This window comes from Lactuca sativa, chromosome 4 (genome assembly GCF_002870075.4).
Source record: "Lactuca sativa cultivar Salinas chromosome 4, Lsat_Salinas_v11, whole genome shotgun sequence".
NCBI classification, from domain to species: Eukaryota; Viridiplantae; Streptophyta; class Magnoliopsida; order Asterales; family Asteraceae; genus Lactuca; species Lactuca sativa.
The window spans coordinates 48,447,569-48,468,829 of NC_056626.2; the positions used below are offsets into that span (position 1 = coordinate 48,447,569).

Here is a 21,261-nt window from a genome sequence, read left to right on the forward strand (position 1 = left end):
TAATTCCTACCACATGCATAAAAAGAAATCGAAGCGTTTTTTTTTCCTCTTTTCTATAAATTTCCTTTGTTCCCACTCCTTCTTACGTGATGATTGTTGACTGATGCATTGCTTAATTAACCTAATTTGTTTATTTTTTTTAGGCCAACTTAACATAGGTAACATGAATTGCTATAAAAATTTTGGGCCCTCTGATTTTTTGGGCCCTGTTCAGATGCACCTTCTGAACATGCCTTAGGCCGGCTCTGTTTGTACATATTTGACACACATACACCGAATTATACCAAAAAGTTCACCTCCTTACCAAAAAACTCACCTCTATTTTTTATTTAAAATTTTTTTATGCCACATTTTTTATCGAAAAAAACCGAATATACCGTTTTTCTCGATTTTTCGTCATCTTTCCATAGAGATCCATGTTGATATATAAAAAACGAATTTTTTTTTCGAAAAACCCATTTCATTTTGTTAGGTTTTTTCAATATTTAAGTTTATTTTTATAAAAAAAACTAATTATACCCGAAATATTAATATTTCGTACTCTATTAATAAACATTAACACCGACTAACTATTATGCACAATGTGAAAAAGTTCGATCAGTCCAGATTCACATTGTGAATCTGACTTACTATTATGCACACTATAAATCTGAGAAGGTTCACAATGTAAATCTGAACAGGTTCACAATGTAAATCTGAACAGGTTCACAATATGAATCTGAACTGAAATATCGATTTTTTTTTAACATCAATGTGAATCTATGTTTAAAAATAGATCTACTTTTCAACAAACAAAGAAAATGAAGTGAGTTTTTTGAAAGAAAAAAAAACTATTTTTTATATATCAATATGGATCTCCATGAAAAGAGGACGAAAAATTACGAACAATGGTATATTCGTTTTTTTTTTTTTTGATAAAAAAACATCCTAGAAAAATTAAACTAAAAAAAAGGAAGTGGTTTTTGTAATAATCCGGTGCATTTGCGTCTATTGTAAAAGTCTACAATATTTTCTTTTGTTATTGATCGTTTTAAATTTCGATGCTTTGGATTGGTTCCTTGATTTCTTGATTAATAATGGTTCTCTCTTTCTCTCTCTCTCTCTCTCTCTCTCTCTCTCTATATATATATATATATATATATATATATATATATATATATATATATATATATAGGTTTAGGTTCTATGGGAAACAAAAAACCCTAAAAATCATAAAAATGCATAAAAAAAATACTTAGAGATCACAAAACTTTTTTTTGAATTCTTTTTTTTAAAAAATCGCAGCTTTTTATAAAAATTCGCTGAATTTTTTTTTTATATAAAAAAAAGTTTTTTTTTCAAAATTTTTTTAGCGATTTTCTTTAGAAAGTTGCGATTTTTTCTTAAAAAATGTCACGGAAGCACAACTTGGAGGCACCGGTACCTCCCCCAAAAAACCTATGGCTCTGTGCTCCCTTAGGGTTTGTTGCTCTTGAGGCTTAAGGACGAAAGGGAAGAAGTGAGATGATTTCCTTTGTGTGAATTAAGATGGATAAATCTCTAATTTTGGATTAGGAATCAAGAATGGTTGCTTAATCCATTTTATGTATTCACAATGGTATGATTTTTATAGTTAAAGTTGAGAAGTAGAAGAACAGTCTTCACAAACAAGCATGAAACATTCAAAAGCTAATACAAACATATAATTTGGATAAAATGTTTTTACTTTCTACTAAATACAAAAATATGTTTTTGTGGATGTACTATATATCGAGTCCAAGTTTTAGTTAATTTAGCAACTAAAGAAGAGCCAATAAGAAAGAAAATTATTTTGACATGGTATTTTCCATTCAGTGTCCATCACAACAGAATATTGGGAAGCTAGGTTTAAGCAACCCAGATCTAGTACCAAAAACAAAACATGTAAGTGGATGAGAAATCCACGATGTAAGTGTTCAGTTCATGTGTGCATATAAAGGGAAGGGTTTGAAAGAAGAAACTAATCAAAGTTATGTAGGTAATTGCAATTATTCGTAAGGATTTCTGAAGTTTTTTAGGAGGTGTGGAATGTCGTATCTAATCATGTCATCTGCGGCCTCAATCATCTTTGGGTTCAGTTTCTCAAACTTATCAAAGTTATATGCACCAAGAACTTGCCTAAATTGCTCCACGTCTGGAAAATCACATGTTGGCACATGAAACTCCTTTTCAACCTGTATTGTACATATGTTTTGTTTACCAAATTATCATTATCATTATCATGTGGCTCACGTTTTTTATAATTTATAAATAAATCAGGATATGGTGTTACCATTACATGTCTTGATTTTCCACACCACAGAAAAGTTACAGCAGATTACATTTTTGGTCCTCGGTATATAGCTGATTTTGAAATTTTCATTTCAAAAAGCTTTCTTTTGCAATTTTGGTCCTTAACTTAGGTTTTCTGGTTTTGTAACGTTTTTTGGTCCTTGTTCTAACTTCTAAGACAATCAGGACCAAATTTATTTGGGATCAAAAAATCAGCTATAGTCAGAAACCAAAAAATGTAATTTATTATAAAAACTATCAAATTACTGTTTTGGACCCCGAGTATAGCTGATTTTTCCAATCTTGTCCCCAATAAGTTTTTCTTGCAATTTTGATCCTTATCTGACTTTTTTTAACGTTTTTGGTACCTCTTCCAAGAAAATGACTAGATGCTTGGGACCAAAATTGCAAAAATCAGCTATACTCTTGACAAAATAAAGTAATCTTTCTAGAAACATGGACAAAACACCTTACAAGAACCTCAATTGAGGACCAAAATTGCAGGAGATAACTTTTGGGACCAAAAAAATGCAAAATTCAGCTATATTCAGGGGCCAAAAATGTAATTTACTCGAAAAATGAGTAATTTACGTTTTAACCCCTGAGTATAGCTGATTTTTTTTTCTTTCAATTTTGGGTCCTTATTTGATTTTTTTAACGTTGTTGGTCCCTATCGCAAGAAAAAGACTATGGTTGGGACTAAAATTGCAAAAAAACAGCTATACTCGTGACAAAAATAGTGATTTTTCGTGGAACATGGACCAAAAACGTTGCATGAACTTCAAATGAGGACCAAAATTGCAAGAGAAAACTTTTTGGGACCGAAAATGTAAAATTCAGCATACTCAAGGGCCAAAAAATATAATTTACTTGAAAAATGAGTAAATTACATTTTTGACCATGAGTATAGCTATTTTTTTTTTTAATTTTGGTCCTTATTTGAAGTTTTATTACGTTGTTGATCCCTATCCCAAGAAAAAGACTACCGTTGGGACCAAAATTGCAAAAAATCAGTTATACTCGTGACAAAAGTAGAGATTTTTTGTGGAACATGGACCAAAAACTGTTAAATGAACCACAAATGAGGACCAAAATTGCAAAAATAAGCTAAACTCAGGGACCAGATATGTAATTTACTCTAATATTATCATTATCATGTGATGTGTTGTTAGTTTTATTTATTACCTTTGTAAAAACATCTTGAAGATTCTTCATAAGTCTCTGCTTAGCTTTAGATTTACCCAGAATGGGCATCTCTTTTCTCAACTGGCTGATTATGTAGGCATGTATCTTGGCGCCTCGAGTACGATTAACAAATTCATTAATCTGAAAAAAGAATATATATATATATATATATATATATATATATATATATATATATATTATTTTTTTTTAGATTTTAGATTCTAATCAAAAGACCATATAGATTTTATTTGATACCATACCCGACGATCACAAGCCTTCTTTGGAATGTCTTTCAAGTCTACAAGGATATCATCCTGTTCTTTCTCAAAAAGCTCCTTGCTCTTGGGATCCACCAATTCTTCATTAATTGGTTTGTCATTAAATGACCTGTTGACATAACTTTTATTAGAAATTGAATTTTTCTTTTTTTCTTAATAAAATGGTGGAAAACATACGTACCCAATGTAAACGCGTGCAACTTCAGGTGCTTTGAGCACTTTTCCAAGTGACCACATCAATGCACCATAAACTCGCATCAACTTCAATACAAAAACAAAAAGGAAGCACGTTAAAATTTATGAATATTGTTAAAATTGTTTGTTAGAATGTAAGGGCAAGATGGTCATTTAGTACTTACTTGTGGAGTATCAACTTGATCTGCCTTGTTAAGAACAACTCGGATCTTATCATCTTGACCACGTAAAGACCAAATCACACGTTTGAATTCATCACTGATATCAAGTTTTGTAGGGTCAAACAGAAGAAGAATAATATCACATCTGTGTGAAAACCACTTTATCGCCCCAGCATAGTCATAGCTTCTTTGTGTGAGTTGCTTTTCTCCAGATAAAACTCCAGGGGTGTCAACAAAGGTCATGTGCTCCAGGAGCTACAGGTACAGGGGTAAATTCGTAAATACACTTAAAACGCAATTAGTGAAAATTAAATGTGTATAGTAAACTTAGCTTACAGGGTGTGGCATTTGAGCACATTCAAATTTGGATAGAAATGTGCCTCCAAATGTAGCAAGGGCAGTGAAAGGCATATCTGCGTGTACAGCAATTGTGTTTCCAGGTATGGTTACCTCATGGGGTCCACCCTACAAACAGTTATTCAACAACAAGAATAAAAAAGAAAATGGAAATAAACAGAAAAAAATGATGATAAGATGTGTAAACTCACCATCACAACAATGAATTTGTCAGTTGTAGGTTCTGGTCCAATGTGAGCTCCTGTTCATGTAAAAGAAAGATTATAAAGAAATGTTATATTTATTTTGACAATGTAAATAAATTAACTCACCTGGGTAGTTGCATTTAAGAATATGCTTAATAAATGTTGTCTTCCCAGTTGAGTACTGACCAAGAAGCATTACCATAGGTTTTGCATCAAAGTCCGTATCTGACTGCATTTGATAATGATGATCAAAACACTTTTAAACAGATTTGTATGAAAGACAAAAAGATACTTTTTAATTTCTTACCAATAATGAAGATCCAAAATCATTGTAATGGTAAGCAATCTCTAGTGGCTTTAGCTTTTCATTGTACAATCTTTTCAACCCATCAATTATAGATGTGACTTTGTCACGAGGTGTGTGAAGAGGTGTCTGAAAAGGAAAGGAAATAGAATAGAATGTTTAACTATTATCAGTGATAAGAATATGGAAATATTAACTGGATGTGTGAAAACCTACCTTCCTTGGTGACACGTACTCAAATGACATAATGCCTACATCAAATCAAAGCAAATAACAGAATAAGAAAAGGTTTATAACTTTTTTTGACATCAAAATGAGAGGTGTACGAACCATTTGTTTCGGAGGGATGATTGGTTAGTGAACCACTATGATTCTGGGGATGAAGAAGGATAAAGCATCAATACAAGAAAAAGGATTTATAATATGAATGATAGATATCAAAACAGAAATGGATGCTTACCTCCAGAAGTAAACCCAAGCCTTCCATTAATGGAGGCTGCAGAAGCTCCAGATCAACTATCAAACACAAAACAAGGATGATATAGAATATCAGTAGCAAACATCCATAAGGTATTTGCCCATAAGAAAGAAGTAATATAATCTCAAGAGTTGCTATGAAATGAGTACAAGTAATTTGTATAGATAGATTCACAATTTCACATACCATCAGTTCTCATTAAATCTGCATTTATTTCATGTCCTGTTTGTGCTAGATAGATCAACTGTCAAGCAAAACAACAACATCAAATTTAAGTGAGATGATAGTGTGAATATTGCAAGAACAAAAAAGAAGAAAGAAGACATACCTGCATGGCAGTGATGAACTCTGTAAAACCTAAAAATCCTTGACGCTTGGAATCTGCAATTGTCCAAATCTTCAAAAAGCACAATAACAGTGATCAAAGAACAAAACCTTCGAATGCAAAAAAGAACTATCTTTTTTAGGGATGGCATATCTTAAGGGGGCATTCATTCAATCAAATTTGACAGCACAATAATACACTGGTCCCTTGTGCAAATAGGCATATACAGAGATCAATATCATGATTAGATTCATATTTTATACCATACACTTTAAGGAGCATAGGAATATTCCCAACAATTAATTATATTATCTTCTGAATTCAGCATAGTTACAGCATAAGAACGACTATATGGTAGCAAATTTTACTAAACCTCATAAAACCCTAAGATAAAGCAACATGTAGGATGAATACAGGTAGCAAATAGACTATAGAGTATGCGTCAACAGCTACAGTCCGTTTCAGCATCAATCATATGAATGTTATACGCTCAAAAACAGATAAAAGACCAGCAAACTTAACCCCCATCCAAAGCTATGTAAATTACAGGATCAAAATTCAACGCATCAAACCAAGTCCATGATTTGTGAGCAATAGTAGTGTCTTCACCTGTTTAAGATCAGGTTTTTCAATATTCGACATAGCAAAAAACTTCGTTGCATCATCTCCTGTTATCCGACCATCACCATCTACACATTAAAACACACAATCATATGCTTACTATAGAACGAAATCTGTTCTTGTGATTAAACCATATACAGCGAATTCAGTAGCAATTTCAACATAGATGCACGGATTAAACGGCTACGTATATCGCTCATTTATATGTAGCCAAACAAACGCAAATGAGGCCAATTAACCAAAGCTATAGATTTGAGTGAGTTAGTTACGTGGATATATACAAGCATAAACAAAATCAGATGAAATTAGAACCTGAATCAACATAGTCGAACCATTTTTGATAGATTTTTTGATGCTCCTTCGAACAAGAAGCGATCGAACCTGATACATTCACCATTTTCTTCTATAAACTGCAAAAGCACCAATTCATTGATGGCAAATGATCTACTCTTGTAGTTGAGGGTTTTTAGTTACAACATTTGGGGTTTGGAAATTTGAATACGCATATTTGCGCTTTCTGTGTTGTTGGTTCAGTTATTAGACATCGTCGTCAACCGCTCAGTCTTTTCTATTTCTCGGTCCGTAAGAGTGAATAATTTCAGTTATGCCATTTTGTTTTAACTTTTAAAAATCGGAGTAAATATATTATAAACTTTATTAATTATTTTTCAGATAAAATGTATATGAACTACATATATGTTTTTTTTCCTTTAAAATATTATGATTTAATTTAAATCATTTGGTGATTGAATTTAATTTAGTTTTCTTAATAATTAGATTATTTTTGGCGTGCTTTTCACATAGTGTAAATATATTATAATAGGCTTTGTTTATTGTTTTACAAAAAATAATTTAAAGTTCCTTATTTTACATTTTCTAGATTGTTATACGTTAGTTTTCATATACATCGTTAAAAATTTATGTATCTTAATAATCATAAAATAATACAATTGTATATTATATATGTTTTAAATCAACGGTCTTTTCAATAATAAAAAATCAACTATCCATTAAGACTTTAGATTTTGATTTAACATCCCTAGTATGTCATTAATTTCTATAGTGAATTGGAAAGATATAAATTTGTCATACTTGGATAATATATAACGAAAAAGTTAAATTAAAGGTGAAATTGATAGATATAGAGTAACCATAAGTGTATATTACAAACTTGATAGATAAATAGTAACTATTAGACTACTATACTACTGAATTTTAGTCATTTAATAAAAATTGATATTGAATCTCTTCTATTCTCTTTATAAATGATGAAATCCATAAATATGTAAGATTTTGATGAAATTAAATTTCATTTATTTAACATTAAACACGTAAAAAAATCTTAAATCTAAGTTTTGTCGATTTTTTATAAAATTGTACAAATCAAAAACCGAAATAACCCTGTACAAAATAGTCATGAAAAACTACTTACATTTTGAATTAAATATTTATTTATGCAACTATTTGGAGTTGATCACCTAAACATAAGAATCAATTACTTTTTATTAATATTATCAAATATTCTTTTCGTTGGTTTTCCTTTAATAACTTTAAGGCTATGATTAATTGTATTGATTGGTTGAAAAATCTAATTATGCCTTTGTATTTTTTAGCTCCTTGTTAATTTTTTTTATATGAAGTCTTGTTATTCAAAAAAATAAAATTGTTCAACTATTTGTAACAATATATACAAAGATATTGATTTCTTATTAATCTACAAGTTATTACCTCAAAGCCATTATTTATATGGCTTTGTTATGTTTTAAGCCTAACTTTCTTTTTGTTCTTTATGCCATTATTGTTTGGAAAACCTTCTATTTGTGGGCTCTTGTCCAATCATCAATTACAATCATATATTCGTGACATATATTTTTGGTTTGCATTTAACTCCTTCATTTTACTTCATGATATACGTTTACTCACAATATTTTTATTCATCTTTTGTCATTATTTTTCGGGGGGAGGGGGGGGTATCAATTTTAGTCATTAGTCGGTCAACCCCACAAATATTTTAAAATATAATACTTTAAAATGAAAGAGAAAGAGACGTTGAAGGCAAGAGTTGAACTCAAGACTTCTCCTTAAGCATCAGTGCATATGATTGATGAGCGAAATAACTTTCTTTGTTATGTCATAAAAACATGTTAATGTGTGTTATATCATCATAATTCGAATCAACATGTTATATGTTGCTCTAATGACTATATTTATCAAAGTATAATGTACTAATTAAAATTAATTTTGAAGTACATGTTATAAAAAAAATATAAAAGTACAACCGTATTATATATATATATATATATATATATATATATATATGTGTGTGTGTGTGTGTGTGTGTGTTTAGGTTCATTTGAGACCATGTTAATTTTGTGAGACCGTGAGACGCAATCTAAAAATAATTTAAAAATGCAAAATAAAAGAAAAAATCTAACAAAAAAATTAATTATTATTTTCGTCATTTTCTTTACCTAAAAAAATATATAAAATAAAAGAATTACCGTTTTTTTTTAAATACGTGAAATATTCTAATAGAATATTACACTGTAAATATTCCAATGTGATTTTTAGAATGTAAGAATATTTTAGTGTTCTAGTAGATTTGTCAGATATGTAAATTATTCTAATAGTGTATTAGAATTTTTCACCGATATTTCAAAAAACCGGTAATCTTTTTTATTTGTTTTTATTTTTATTTTATTTTTTGGATAAAAGAGTGACGAAAATAATATTTTTAAAAAAATTCGAAAATTTTCAATTATTTTATATTAATTTTTTTTTATCTACAAAATGAATGACTAGGATTGTGTCTCTCTGTCTCACAAAATACAATGATCTCACATAAACCTAACCTTAACCCTAAAAAAACCCTAAAAATGCATACAAAAATACTTTTTTTTATTTTATATTATGAAAATTCGCAAGTTTTTATAAATTTCCACTAAATTTTTTTTGAAAAAAAAAACAAAAAAAAAGGAAATCAATTTTTTATTTTTTTTTCAGCAAAATTTTAGAAAAGCTGCGATTTTTTTATGTATAAAATCAAAAAAAAAAAGTTTAGTGATCTCTAAGTATTTTTTATGATTTTTAGGGTTTTTTGTTTTTTTCATATAACCTTTCTCTCTCTCTCTCTCTCTCTCTCTCTCTATATATATATATATATATATATATATATATATATATATATATATAGTTATTACTTGCATTTAACAATTAAAGTTATGTGTGTTTATCGAAAGTTTTTACCCCAACATTTTAAAATACATGTTGCTGACATGGCAAGAAAAAAATCATGTTAGCCAAACCGACACGCCATCTTAAACTATTGATTCGGCCAAAGGAAAAAAACAGAACTTTTTTCCAAAATATAATAGTGTATACAAAACAAAAGAAAATCAGATAACTAATGGCATTTGTAATTTTATGATGCATACAAAGTATTCCTTTAATTGGTTCCAATATTTTATCAATTTATTATTTTACTACGTGTGAGACTCATGTATTACATGAGTTTATGTAAAAAAAATATAAAATTCTAAATATTTGAGAATGATGAATCTATAAGAAAAATAAGAAAATATTGAATTATAAAAATTAAAGTGTTTTTTTTCTTTTAAATTTAAACAAACAATTTAGACAAATAAATAAAGAAAATTAATGAATCTTTAATTTATTAATTTTGAAATTAAAAGGAAAGTTCATTAATCAAATTGATATGTATTTAAACATTATCTATATTTTATTAAAATAAAAAAAAATCATAAAATGACAAATGAATAAAAAATTAATTTTAAATAACTATAAAATTATATGGCAAAATAATAAAAATATAACATATCATAAAAAAATATTTATTTATTATGGAGGATGATGATTTCATAAATGGGTAGGAAAATCACTACCCATTATATAGACCAATCGAAGGCTATAAATAAGTTTATATAAATTGCTTAAAAAGCCACCTCCTACATAAATCGATTTAAACACCTACAAATACAATTGCATTTAACTTACCATAAACATAAACATAAAAAGTCGATATAAATAGGAAAGTTGGGCTATTGCACCCCCTGAGCTTCAATACATGCGTCTCTCTTCCTTCATCTTTCTCCAATCCTTTCTGTCGCCCCCCTCAGAGTGTAGCCCTACCTGCAATTGCAAATCTCCAAGGGCAGATCAGAAAATATTTAGTGTTTCGTACTTCCACTACACACAGGTATTTCGTATTTCTCTTTCCCTCCCCTTTCTATCATTCAATTTCCTTTATTTAACTGTAATCTCTGTACGGAGTACGGACCCTATTTCCGAAATTGGTTTCCCACCCTCAATCATGATTAGTCGACTATACTCAAGATCAGCTCCAACAGTGTTTGATTTTCAACAATTGAGGCCGTCTCCCATCTGTGTTTTGTTTTTGCATCACCGATTTCTAGGGTTTGACTTTTTATGATTTCGACCGCTTCTTATTATCTGTTACTCTGTTTCGTGTTTTTGATATTACTATCTTGTTTCATATTGTATGTCGTGAATGTGGCATTGAACTTTTAAGATTTAATCGTGAGGATGGGGTTTAACTTTCAAGCTTTTAAGGTTGAATTAATCGTTTGATACCGTAAACGATTGAATTTTTTTTCTTTGACTTCTGATTCTGAATTAGGTCAGTTCTGTATATCCGTTCAGTAAAAACGAATCAGATTGACTTATTAAAATTACAGAGATGGCAATCGTGCCATCAAAGAAGACGATAGCTATTTGCCACTACGGAGGTGAATTTGAAACGAATGAAGATGGATCAATGTCATATATTGGTGGGGAAGCCTATGCTGTTGACCTAGATGAGAACATGCAGTTCAGTGGTTTCAAACAAGAGATCGCTGAAACTATCGATTCTTCTGTAGATGGGATGCTAGTGAAGTACTTCTTACCAGGGAACAACAAGAATCTCATTACTGTATCAAAAGATAAGGATTTTCATCGAATGGTCAACTACTACAAGGAATCTGATCAGCTAGAGGTCTTTATAATGAAAGAATCCCCACCTGCTAAAACTCCCAAGAAGAAGCAGCCTGCTCGCAGGTAATTTCATTATCCAATATTTTAAAGAGTTTCATGAGCATGCTTATTATTTGTATATGACAATGTGTAGTGTTTAAGGTAGTGTTATGTGCCTTTAAATTAGTCTTGGAAACACAGCTAATATATTGCTAATTTGCTATTATGAAACTGATTAATCAGATACACATGCAGACACCCCTAAGTTTATGTCGGTCCTCTGTGGAAAAGACATAAATACCCTCCTCATTCTCATCATAAAAAACAAGCCCTAGATATGTTGTCCAGTCCTGTCCTGTATAACAAACGCAGCCTAAAAGAGTTCCCATAACATGTTTATGTTTGTCACGTAAGATAGTGGAAACGGAAAGCAGATTTAAATTGAATTTCCATTCAAGGAATAGAATCTAACCATTTGTTACCTTTTCTAATGAGTTTATATTATCAAACACGTGTAGACCACAAAAGAAACCGGTTGAAACAGACATGGGAGCTCTCGTGCCATCCGTTGACCTTGGTCAAAGTCAAACCAATTTAGTCCCTCTAAACGAAGTCATCGACATAGAAACAACAAACGACATCACTCCAATTCCCATCAACCCTTTCCCCATGTCCACAACCGACAACGAACCCCCTATAGCTGCAAAACAATGGGAGAATCTCATAACCGGAGTTGGTCAACGATTCCATTCCTTAGCTGAATTCCGGGAAGCCCTAAGAAAGTATTCAATCGCACATGGATTCAACTATGTCTACAAAAAAAACGAAAACCAACGTGTCACTGTTAAATGCAAATCAGAAAGCTGTCCATGGCGTATCCATGCATCAAGACTTTCAACAACACAATTAGTCTGCATCAAAACAATGAGACCAACTCATACTTGCCAAGGTGGCACAATAAAACCCGCGTTTCGAGCTACAAGAAGTTGGGTTGGAAATTTAATAAAAGAAAAAGTAAAAGACTCTCCCAAAATTAAGCCCAAAGACATTGCTAATGATCTCAAACGTGATTATGGAATCGAGCTTAATTATTCCCAAGCAAGACGCGCGAAAGAATACGCACGTGAACAGCTTCTAGGATCTTATAAAGACGCGTATAACGAGTTACCGTTTTTTTGTGAGAAAATAATGGAAACAAATCCCGGGAGTCTTGCTACATTTACTACTAAGGAAAATTCGAGTTTTCATCGTCTTTTTGTTTCTTTTCACGCCTCGGTGTCCGGTTTCGTACAAGGTTGTCGGCCGCTTCTTTTCCTCGATAGCACGCCGTTGAATTCGAGGTACCAAGGGATGTTGCTGGCGGCCACGGCGGCAGATGGTGATGACGGGGTTTTTCCGGTGGCTTTCGCGGTGGTTGATGAGGAAACCGACGATAACTGGCGGTGGTTTTTAACGGAATTGAAACTCGCGGTGGCGGCACACGGGCATATACAGATTACATTCGTGGCGGATTTCCAGAAGGGTTTGCGGGAATCTTTACCAGAGATATTCGGTGGGGATTGTTATCATGCGTATTGTTTAGGTTATTTAGCTGAGAAATTAAATAAAGATTTAAAAGGACATTTTTCACATGATGCAAGAAGGTTAATGGTTGAAGATTTATACGCAGCTGCACACGCGACAAAACTCGAAGGTTTTGAGAAATGTACACAAGACATCAAAGCGATATCTCCGGAAGCTTATAATTGGATTATTTGTAGTGAACCGGAACATTGGGCAAACGCGTTTTTTGGAGGTTTAAGGTATAATCATATGACATCGAATTTCGGTCATGTTTTTTACGCGTGGGTGTCGGAAGCAAACGAGTTACCAATAACCCAAATGATCGACGAGTTGAGGGGTAAAATGATGCAGTTGATATACACAAGAAGAGTGGAGTCGACTCAGTGGATGACCCGGTTGACTCCTTCGATGGAGGAGAAGTTAAAGAATGAGATTATGAAAGCTCATTCGGTTCAAATCTTGAGGTCACATGGAAGCAAATTTGAGGTTCGATTTTGTGACAGTATTGATGTTGTTGATATTGAGAATTGGGATTGTAGCTGTAAAGGGTGGTTGCTTACTGGGTTGCCTTGTTGTCATGCGATTGCGGTTCTTGAATCGTATGGGAGGAGCGCGTATGATCATTGCTCCAGGTATTTTCATGTTGAGACATATCAATTGGCGTATGCGGATTCGATTCATCCTGTGCCAAATGTCGAAAGGTTATTGGATATTGAGTTTGATGATGGGACAATTGTTGTCACGCCTCCACCCACGATTCGGACACCTGGCAGGACAAAGATCCGGAAGGTTGCACCGGGTCGGGTTGGGCCCGCAGATTTTCTTAAACGTCAACTTCAATGCGGGAAGTGTAAAGGCCTTGGGCACAATAAGAGATCATGCAAGTATGTCTTTCTTCCTTTAGGCTCCATTTATTATACTGTTTACATTGTTTTGAAAATTTATTTATTAATCTTTTGTGATTAATAGATTTGTTTTGGTTTCAGAGAGGATCATGAAGGTCACTTGCAGGTGAGTGGGTTGACATCGATCGATATTGGTCAGAATTTATAGCATAATTTTTATTTGATGGTTGGTTAAATGTAAATGTCAGATAGTAATTTCATAGGCATCCTGGTTTTTTTGAGGTAAAATTTTTAGGATAGATTAGTTTATGATCTTTGAAGGAGTTGATAAGAGGCTTTTGATAAGGAAGCAATAGCATTTCATTGCACACTTGGTGGCCTAGATTATACTTTTACGCCTTTAAAGGGTGTTTCTTTTTTCCATTCTTTTTGAAATAATATGGAAATTGCAATAGTTTCTTTTTTATACTTGTTTGTGTTTTTGGGAATTTCAAGATAATATCTTACATTTGTAATCGTTGTTATCACACAGTTTATTTAAGCAATTGGTTTAATCATGGCTATGAGTGAATAGCAACACACTTTACTCTTGCTACCAATCTAGGCAATGTACTTTTTTATTTATTTTAAATATAATAACAGCATACTTACATTTCTATATTGATATAGCAATGGACTTTATGAGTTACACATTGCTACTACCAGCAAAACAATGCAAATACATTGCTATTATGGATATATATATATATATATATATATATATATATATTGCTAATGTGTATACAAAAATATTTATATGTATCAAATGTTTTTATAAGTTTATTGAAATAGACCGAAGTCTCGGAAACTATGTTTTTACAAATTTATATTTATTCATGTATACAATAATAGTATATGTATCAAATGTGCCCATTTTTATTTATATCACGGGTTTTCAAAAGTCGAGTTGTTTGGATGTTCAGAAGTCTTTAAGAAGTTCCAACCACTTGTTAAAAGTATCTTTATAATTATCAAGATTGTCGGTCACATGTAACAAATTAAATAATGACCCTTGTTTAAACGTCATCCTCCAATTTGAAAGATATCGCCGAACCCCCCAACCAGCAAGATACTCTGTTGACCAGAATGATCTGTTAAGCCTTTCATGTACCGCTACTCTTGATGGTAAACTTACTGATGTTTGCTCAGATGGCTTTAGATTCCAGCTCATTCCTTCAAGCTCTTATATACTCCTTTCACCAGAAATTGACGTGATGCCATTTGTTGTGAGATGGTCCACAACATTTTCTATATTATATTGGAATCCCATATAGCTAGTGTTTGATAGCCTACCCGTTATGGCTATTGTAATCAAAAGATTACTTTCGCCTACTTGCCAAGTTTCGTACCCATGAGTTTGTATGACAACTTCTACATGATTATGGAAGTCCTCGATACTTAGGACCATATCAGGGAACATGTAGACTAGTTGCATTCCTGCAGAGAGGTCGACTTCCATAGCTCCAATGATTTGTCGACTATTTTCCCATCTAGTGTCTCGAAGGACAACTAGAGCATTTGTTCCCGCACTTCTCCTGTGGAGTGCATGTAGCCTAATCATGAATATTCCTAGGTGAATATGCTGGAGCCCTGAAGTCCTCAAGTTCTGGTAGCTTTCTTGATCACACAGCCGAAGGTTAACTTGATTTTCTCCAACACATAGGATTCTTTGCTCAGAGTAGTGTCATAGACTCTATGTCTTGTAGTACTCCTATTGTTTGAATAAAGTATCTCTGCTGGAACAAGATTTGCCTTTTCCTGAATATACCTTAGGGGTTTAGCCTTCCATAGAGCTAAGAACGTTTTGATTCAAAGCTCTGATACCAAGATAAAAATTACGTTGCCAGGAATATTTATATTATACTAAAAGCTCAAAAACTAAAACTTTAAAAGTACAAGTATTACTTAAAACACATCTCTTTATTAAAATACTGCGGAAGCTTTGATACAATGGTAGTGGTGGTGATTGTAGGTGAATGAATTCGATGATCTCAAACTTAGAACTTATGCCCTTATATAGACGGACTTACAAACTATTGGACAAGAATAAAAACATAAGCGATGACATTCAAACAAGGGCCATTATTTAATTTGTTACATGTGGCCGACAATCTTGATAATTATAAAGATACTTTTAACAAGTGGTGGGGACTTCTTGAAGACTTCTGAACATCCAAACAACTCGACTTTTGAAAACCCGTGATATATGAAATAATTTCACATACGGGCCCTTCTAGCTTTTGGATAAAGGTATGGATCCATGGGACGATATATACCAAGAACCTATATCATTATCCATGTAAGATATTTTTACTTAAGTAGTTCATGAATTAAAATTTCATATAAGAACTTTAAGGCATTATCATCATCTATTTACATAGAATGTCTACGAGACTACGACCTTGGCCTTAGTATTTGTTAAACTACATAGTTGTCGCTCATAAGGTTTTAGTTATTTTATCTCGGTAGTTTTCAAACTTAGAACGTTTCAATATGTAATTTTTATTTAGACAAAATTACATTTTTGGTCCATGTGGTTATATGATTTTTTTGGATAAAGTACACTTTTTCCAATTTTAACATTTATGGTCCGTGAAAAAGTTTTATGTCACGTTGGTCCCTGGGCTGTTAAAATCATTCCAACTGACCGTTTTGCTGTTATCATCTTCATTTCTTGGTGTTCATTCTTAAGAATCTTTTATCTGTATATCCAATATAATTACAACACAAATAATACTAACATCTTTTAAAATCAAACCTTATTATAGAAAAATATAATCAAACAAAAAACATAATCATGTTCGTCAATATTTGACAAAATACGATTTTTCTTTTGCTCATTGAGTCATTGAAGCATCAATTTGGGGTTACAAAACCAAAAGTTCCAGAACACAATACCTATCTACGATTTCGAGTATCCTTTAGTTAACGCACACAGACGATTAAATAACAAGTGGATCAAGTTTGACTCCAATTCATCAATAATATTGTTTTTTCGACTTTAAAGAAACTTCCCTATGATTAAATTTAAGAAACCAAGAATGTAATGAAGAAAATCGGAAAGAATTTAAGATGCATACATCTGATCAAACAATGTAAAATTGTCTAAAACTAGATTCTAAAAATGTTTAAAGATTCGTTAAATCCAGATGGGTATTTCTAAAGTAGCTTGAAAAGAACAAAAAGAAGGTAATAAATTTGAATTGACTTCAGGGTTTCTTCTATAAGTAATGAAGAAGACAAGGGCAATAATGTAATTCTGTATATTATTTAAGGGCTTGCTTAGCAAAACTAGGTAGCTAGTAGCTGTAGCTATTCACGAGTACATTGTCTGTTTGAGTAAAAATAATAAAACACATTGCTCTTCAGCATAATTTCCCCTTTATTTTAATTTAGAAATCCATCAAAAAACTGCAAACTGTAATCATATTTAAGGTTCTTTCTTATCTGGGGGAGACGAGCAATTGAGCTATAACATGAAAAATAAAAAAATAAAAATAGAAACTCCTCATTTGATGATTAGATGGCATGACATGCATCTCTCAATTCTCTATTTCATACAAATATTCATTCAGTCATCTTCAAAACAAAGGATTACAACTTATGTCAAAGGAACAAACACAGTAGCACCAAAAAAAAAACCTCTTTCCCTAAAGACTCTCTCTCAGATACAGAGTTTGGTTGTTTGGTTGTTTAAATCAGAGAAACATGCAGAGTATAATAATACCTCTCTCTCTCTCTCTCTTACTTCTTCCCACCACCAGAGACATTAAATTTGAAAAATATAATATCACCATCCTGAACCACATAAGTCTTTCCCTCTTGCTTGTACTTCCCAGCAGCCTGCAATTAAGTGCTCAACTCATCATTAACTCAAAAAAAAAAAAAAAAAAAAAAAAAAAAAAAAAAAACTTCCGCTTCCCCTTAATCAATTCAACCACATATCATATGATATGGATAATACCTTAACAGCAGACTCGCTTCCCAACTCTTTAAGATCCTCAAACTTCATTACCTACAAAAGCATCAAAACATACAGATTCTCATCATCCTCCTCAAAATCAACACTTAAAAGATTCAGATATATATTATAAGATTGAAGACAAGTAATAACCTCTGCACAGATAAACCCTCTTTCAAAATCAGTATGAATTGCTCCTGCAGCTTGAGGTGCCTTTGTTTGCCTCCGAATTTGCCAGCATTTCACCTGCATCCCAATCGCCACATCATCTTTAATTTAAACTATACAACAATCTGGAAAGTTAAGATTATTTTACTGTTAATAGAGTAAAAAGGTAGAAAAGAAATTACCTCATCAGGTCCAGCAGTGAAGAAGTAGATAAGGTTAATGGCAGAAAATCCAGTCTTTATTATCTTTGGAAGAGCACTGTGCCACATTCCATATTATATTAATAATACTTTTTAAATAATAATACCAAAATTACCCAACAAAAAATAAGAATATCATTTTCAAGAAAACATCATCTCAACTGACCTTTGAATCTTGTTCTCCTCACAGTATTTTGCTGCTTCATCATCTGGAAGATCAGCAAGATTCCGTTCCAAAGAACAACTGAAAGGAATAATTGTCTCGCCCCCATGCTCTTGCACCCTAGTACAAAATAAAAAAAAAAAATTAAAAGTTAAATCACTAAATAATTCAATGATGTTTTATGATGATTAAAAATGTAAAAAAGTAAATCAAACATACCAAGCATGAATCTTGGGAAGAAACTTGTTCTTTTTTCTCTGATAATCTTTTTCATTCATATTCACCTGCACACATGTGTAAAGGGTATTCAAGGTTTCAATATTATCAGCATAACAATAGACATTCAAGAACAAATGAATTTACCAGATAAACAACAGGTTTTGCAGTGAGCAACTGAAAGGTATTCAGTATTTCAATTTCAGCAGCTTTCCACTCCCCCAAACGGATGTCTTTTTCACTCTCCAGCCATGTTTTCACCTTAACAAAACAAAGCCAAGTACATTTGACTCTTAATCAAGTAAATATACATTAAAAAATACTTAGTAAATCTATGAAGATACATACATACCTTCAAACACAATTCAAGTTCTATTTTTAACTGCTTGTCGTTGCTCCTCTTCATGCTCTTTTCAAGATCTTCAATTGTTCTTTTTATGAACTCAATATCCTTTACAATATAAGATGTTAATTGTTATGAATCTAAATCATACAAGGAATAAGCATCCAAAAAGAAATGAGAACACACCTTCAGCCGTAATTCTGCAGTTATAACCTCTAAATCTCTTACAGGATCCACAATGTCATCAACATGTATAATATCCGGGTCTTCAAATGCACCTGTTTTACAAAAAACATACCACAAGAAACATTTTCACACTTTGAAAATGAATAAGCAAATCCACAATACAAAAAACAAATTCGTAATCTTACGTAAAACATGGAATATCCCATCAACTGCACGAATGTGAGATAAGAAATTGTTTCCAAGCCCTTGTCCTTCATGAGCACCTTTAACCAATCCAGCAATGTCATGTATCTCTAAGAATGCAGAGATCTAACAAGCAAAGAAAAAGTAGACATCAATACAAGCCAAAATTTTGGTTAATTTACTTGGAAGCTAAGAGTAGATCATCAAATAAAAACTCATTCAGCATTCAAATGAACAGTTTATATGTTGATGTTTCCATATATAATATATATTACCTCACTCTTTGGCTTGAATAGCTGACAAAGCCATTCAAAACGCTCATCAGGAATATTGACACGAGCTTCATTAGGTTCAATGGTACAAAACGGAAAGTTCTCAGCAGGAATCGACAGCTTAGTGAGAGTGTTGAAGAGAGTGGATTTCCCTACATTCGGCAATCCCACCTGAAAACAGTTTGCATTGTAACAAATCCCAGATCAGCCAATTTAACTACAATCTGGAGTCCCAACGCACAAAAATGAAGATGTAATCTCCTATATTAGTAGCAAGGGAGCAAAGATCCTTATTTCATCATCTAGGATTACTATTTAGGATACCAATAGTCAAAGCTTGAAATTTATGACTTCATACAGTACTACTACTCCCTATCATATACTTGTCGTAATAACGAATAAATCATACTGAATTACACTGAATTGGATTAGAAACTGTATAAAAATAAGCATGAATCAAATAATGATTGCGATTCATGACAGTGAGAGTTAACAGGAACTAACGATCCCAATCTTCAGATGCGATGAAAAACGACCAAGGATTGGCCTTTCTACGGGTGCTTCCTTCGATTTCGCAGCCTTTGGAGGCATATTTCCTTTTACAAACAGAAACGAGAGAAGCACGGGAGCAGGAGCGAGGCTGCAGGAACGAGAGTGCGTTCAAGATTTCTTTAGGGTTTATACAACAACAAGACATTTGCATCTAGCCTCTTATACGAACGGACGGAATAAAGAGGCGATTCTATTTTTCTTATTTTTTTAATGGATAAAACACAAAAACACATATTTTTATCATTTTATTGTATATTTTTCATTTTTTTAATAATATTTTTCTAGCTAAATTATAGATTTCAGCTCATTTATATATGCTCATTTATATTTATATATGTGAAATGATGGATACCACCTATATTATGCGTTCCGATCAAGGTTGTCAAATATAAATTTTAACCTATATTATGCATTCCGATCAAGGTTGTCAAATATAAATTCTATATACGATCGTTTTCCATTTTACAATATCATAAATGTAAGATCAAATTAAAATCGTAAGATTTTATAAAAAAACATATTCAAACATATAAAAAATCAATAAACCATCTTTTAACATTAAATAGTTTAAAACATGAAAAATACACAGTCCATAAATCATTATTTAGACTTGATAATTTCATGTGATCATACTATATGATTTGAGTATGGTTGCATCCATAAAATTTATTCTGAAATGACTATATTCATTGGAAAACTATTGTTTAGCATTATGCTTATGCATTCAAATAGGACGGGTTGTGTTGTTTTGAGCACCATGATTGTGCATTTAGATACGATGAGTTGACTTGTATATGGCAATCTATCTTTGGGATCCTTAAGCTTAGTTTTCCCTATCATAAGCATATTTTATGAGTAGCATTATGGTAGGCTCTCATATGCATATATGATCTTTCTAACTCCCATATGATCTAGTCGTACCTAGCTTTAGATTAATGTAAAAGTTGTATGATTTTATTATGTGCTAACTATACATGAACCCGGAGTCCATACCACTATTTTGAGTTTGCACATGAGATTAACATGGGTTATGTAACGCCCCGATTCTCAAGTATTGCTTAAATAAGATTTATTGGGTTAAGCTCTACTCGACGAGTTGGTTGACCTACTCGTCGAGTAGCAGCGGGGTGGGAACGCGTGTTAAGTGACCTACTCGACGAGTCCATGCTAGACTCGGCAAGTAGGAGCTGACAGTGGAAA

The 21,261-nt window shown here is 32.2% G+C and overlaps 3 protein-coding genes across 6 annotated transcripts; 1 reads left to right on the forward strand and 2 right to left on the reverse strand.

Moving 5' to 3' along the window:
• Positions 1-1,793: 1,793 nt before the first annotated feature.
• On the reverse strand, positions 1,794-6,906 carry LOC111914763 (EH domain-containing protein 1). The gene is made up of 16 exons (XM_023910482.3): positions 6,691-6,906; positions 6,367-6,446; positions 5,761-5,829; positions 5,619-5,676; positions 5,415-5,470; positions 5,285-5,327; positions 5,171-5,205; positions 4,958-5,083; positions 4,777-4,879; positions 4,657-4,706; positions 4,445-4,573; positions 4,112-4,363; positions 3,934-4,013; positions 3,735-3,861; positions 3,475-3,615; positions 1,794-2,192 (listed from the first exon to the last, which is right to left on the reverse strand). The coding sequence occupies exons 1-16, from the start codon at positions 6,773-6,775 to the stop codon at positions 2,007-2,009; spliced, it is 1,620 nt and encodes a 539-aa protein (XP_023766250.1). The 5' UTR covers positions 6,776-6,906; the 3' UTR covers positions 1,794-2,006.
• A 3,508-nt stretch (positions 6,907-10,414) lies between these two features.
• Positions 10,415-14,244, forward strand: LOC111914764 (uncharacterized). 4 transcript variants are annotated; one of them, XM_023910486.3, is made up of 4 exons: positions 10,415-10,594; positions 11,094-11,454; positions 11,889-13,817; positions 13,920-14,244. In XM_023910486.3, exons 2-4 carry the CDS (start codon positions 11,096-11,098, stop codon positions 13,984-13,986), a joined length of 2,355 nt encoding a protein of 784 aa, XP_023766254.1. In that variant the 5' UTR covers positions 10,415-10,594; positions 11,094-11,095; the 3' UTR covers positions 13,987-14,244. The 4 variants fall into 4 exon arrangements, with proteins under 4 accessions (XP_023766254.1, XP_023766252.1, XP_042756885.1 ...); XM_023910484.3 differs by having other exon boundaries at positions 10,416-10,594; positions 11,036-11,454; XM_042900951.2 differs by having other exon boundaries at positions 10,416-10,594; positions 11,041-11,454.
• Positions 14,245-17,309: 3,065 nt separating this feature from the next.
• LOC111914766 (obg-like ATPase 1) lies at positions 17,310-20,201 on the reverse strand. The gene is made up of 12 exons (XM_023910487.3): positions 20,014-20,201; positions 19,513-19,680; positions 19,240-19,363; positions 19,055-19,146; positions 18,878-18,976; positions 18,673-18,786; positions 18,529-18,593; positions 18,313-18,429; positions 18,129-18,204; positions 17,932-18,024; positions 17,782-17,832; positions 17,310-17,660 (listed from the first exon to the last, which is right to left on the reverse strand). Exons 1-12 carry the CDS (start codon positions 20,098-20,100, stop codon positions 17,562-17,564), a joined length of 1,185 nt encoding a protein of 394 aa, XP_023766255.1. The 5' UTR covers positions 20,101-20,201; the 3' UTR covers positions 17,310-17,561.
• Positions 20,202-21,261: the final 1,060 nt, after the last annotated feature.

Excerpts from the sequence above, each read along its gene's own strand:
- LOC111914763 (XM_023910482.3), bottom strand. The coding sequence starts at position 6,775 with ATGGTGAATGTATCAGGTTCGATCGCTTCTTGTTCGAAGGAGCATCAA. Across the intron at positions 4,707-4,776 it reads TCTTAAATGCAACTACCCAG|GAGCTCACATTGGACCAGAA; the intron begins GTGAGTTAATTT and ends TTACATGAACAG. Across the intron at positions 3,616-3,734 it reads AGAAGGCTTGTGATCGTCGG|ATTAATGAATTTGTTAATCG; the intron begins GTATGGTATCAA and ends TTCTTTTTTCAG.
- LOC111914764 (XM_023910486.3), top strand. The coding sequence starts at position 11,096 with ATGGCAATCGTGCCATCAAAGAAGACGATAGCTATTTGCCACTACGGA. Across the intron at positions 11,455-11,888 it reads AAGAAGCAGCCTGCTCGCAG|ACCACAAAAGAAACCGGTTG; the intron begins GTAATTTCATTA and ends AAACACGTGTAG. Across the intron at positions 13,818-13,919 it reads CACAATAAGAGATCATGCAA|AGAGGATCATGAAGGTCACT; the intron begins GTATGTCTTTCT and ends TTTTGGTTTCAG.
- LOC111914766 (XM_023910487.3), bottom strand. The coding sequence starts at position 20,100 with ATGCCTCCAAAGGCTGCGAAATCGAAGGAAGCACCCGTAGAAAGGCCA. Across the intron at positions 19,681-20,013 it reads CGCATCTGAAGATTGGGATC|GTGGGATTGCCGAATGTAGG; the intron begins GTTAGTTCCTGT and ends AACTGTTTTCAG. Across the intron at positions 18,205-18,312 it reads GAGGAGAACAAGATTCAAAG|TGCTCTTCCAAAGATAATAA; the intron begins GTCAGTTGAGAT and ends AATGTGGCACAG.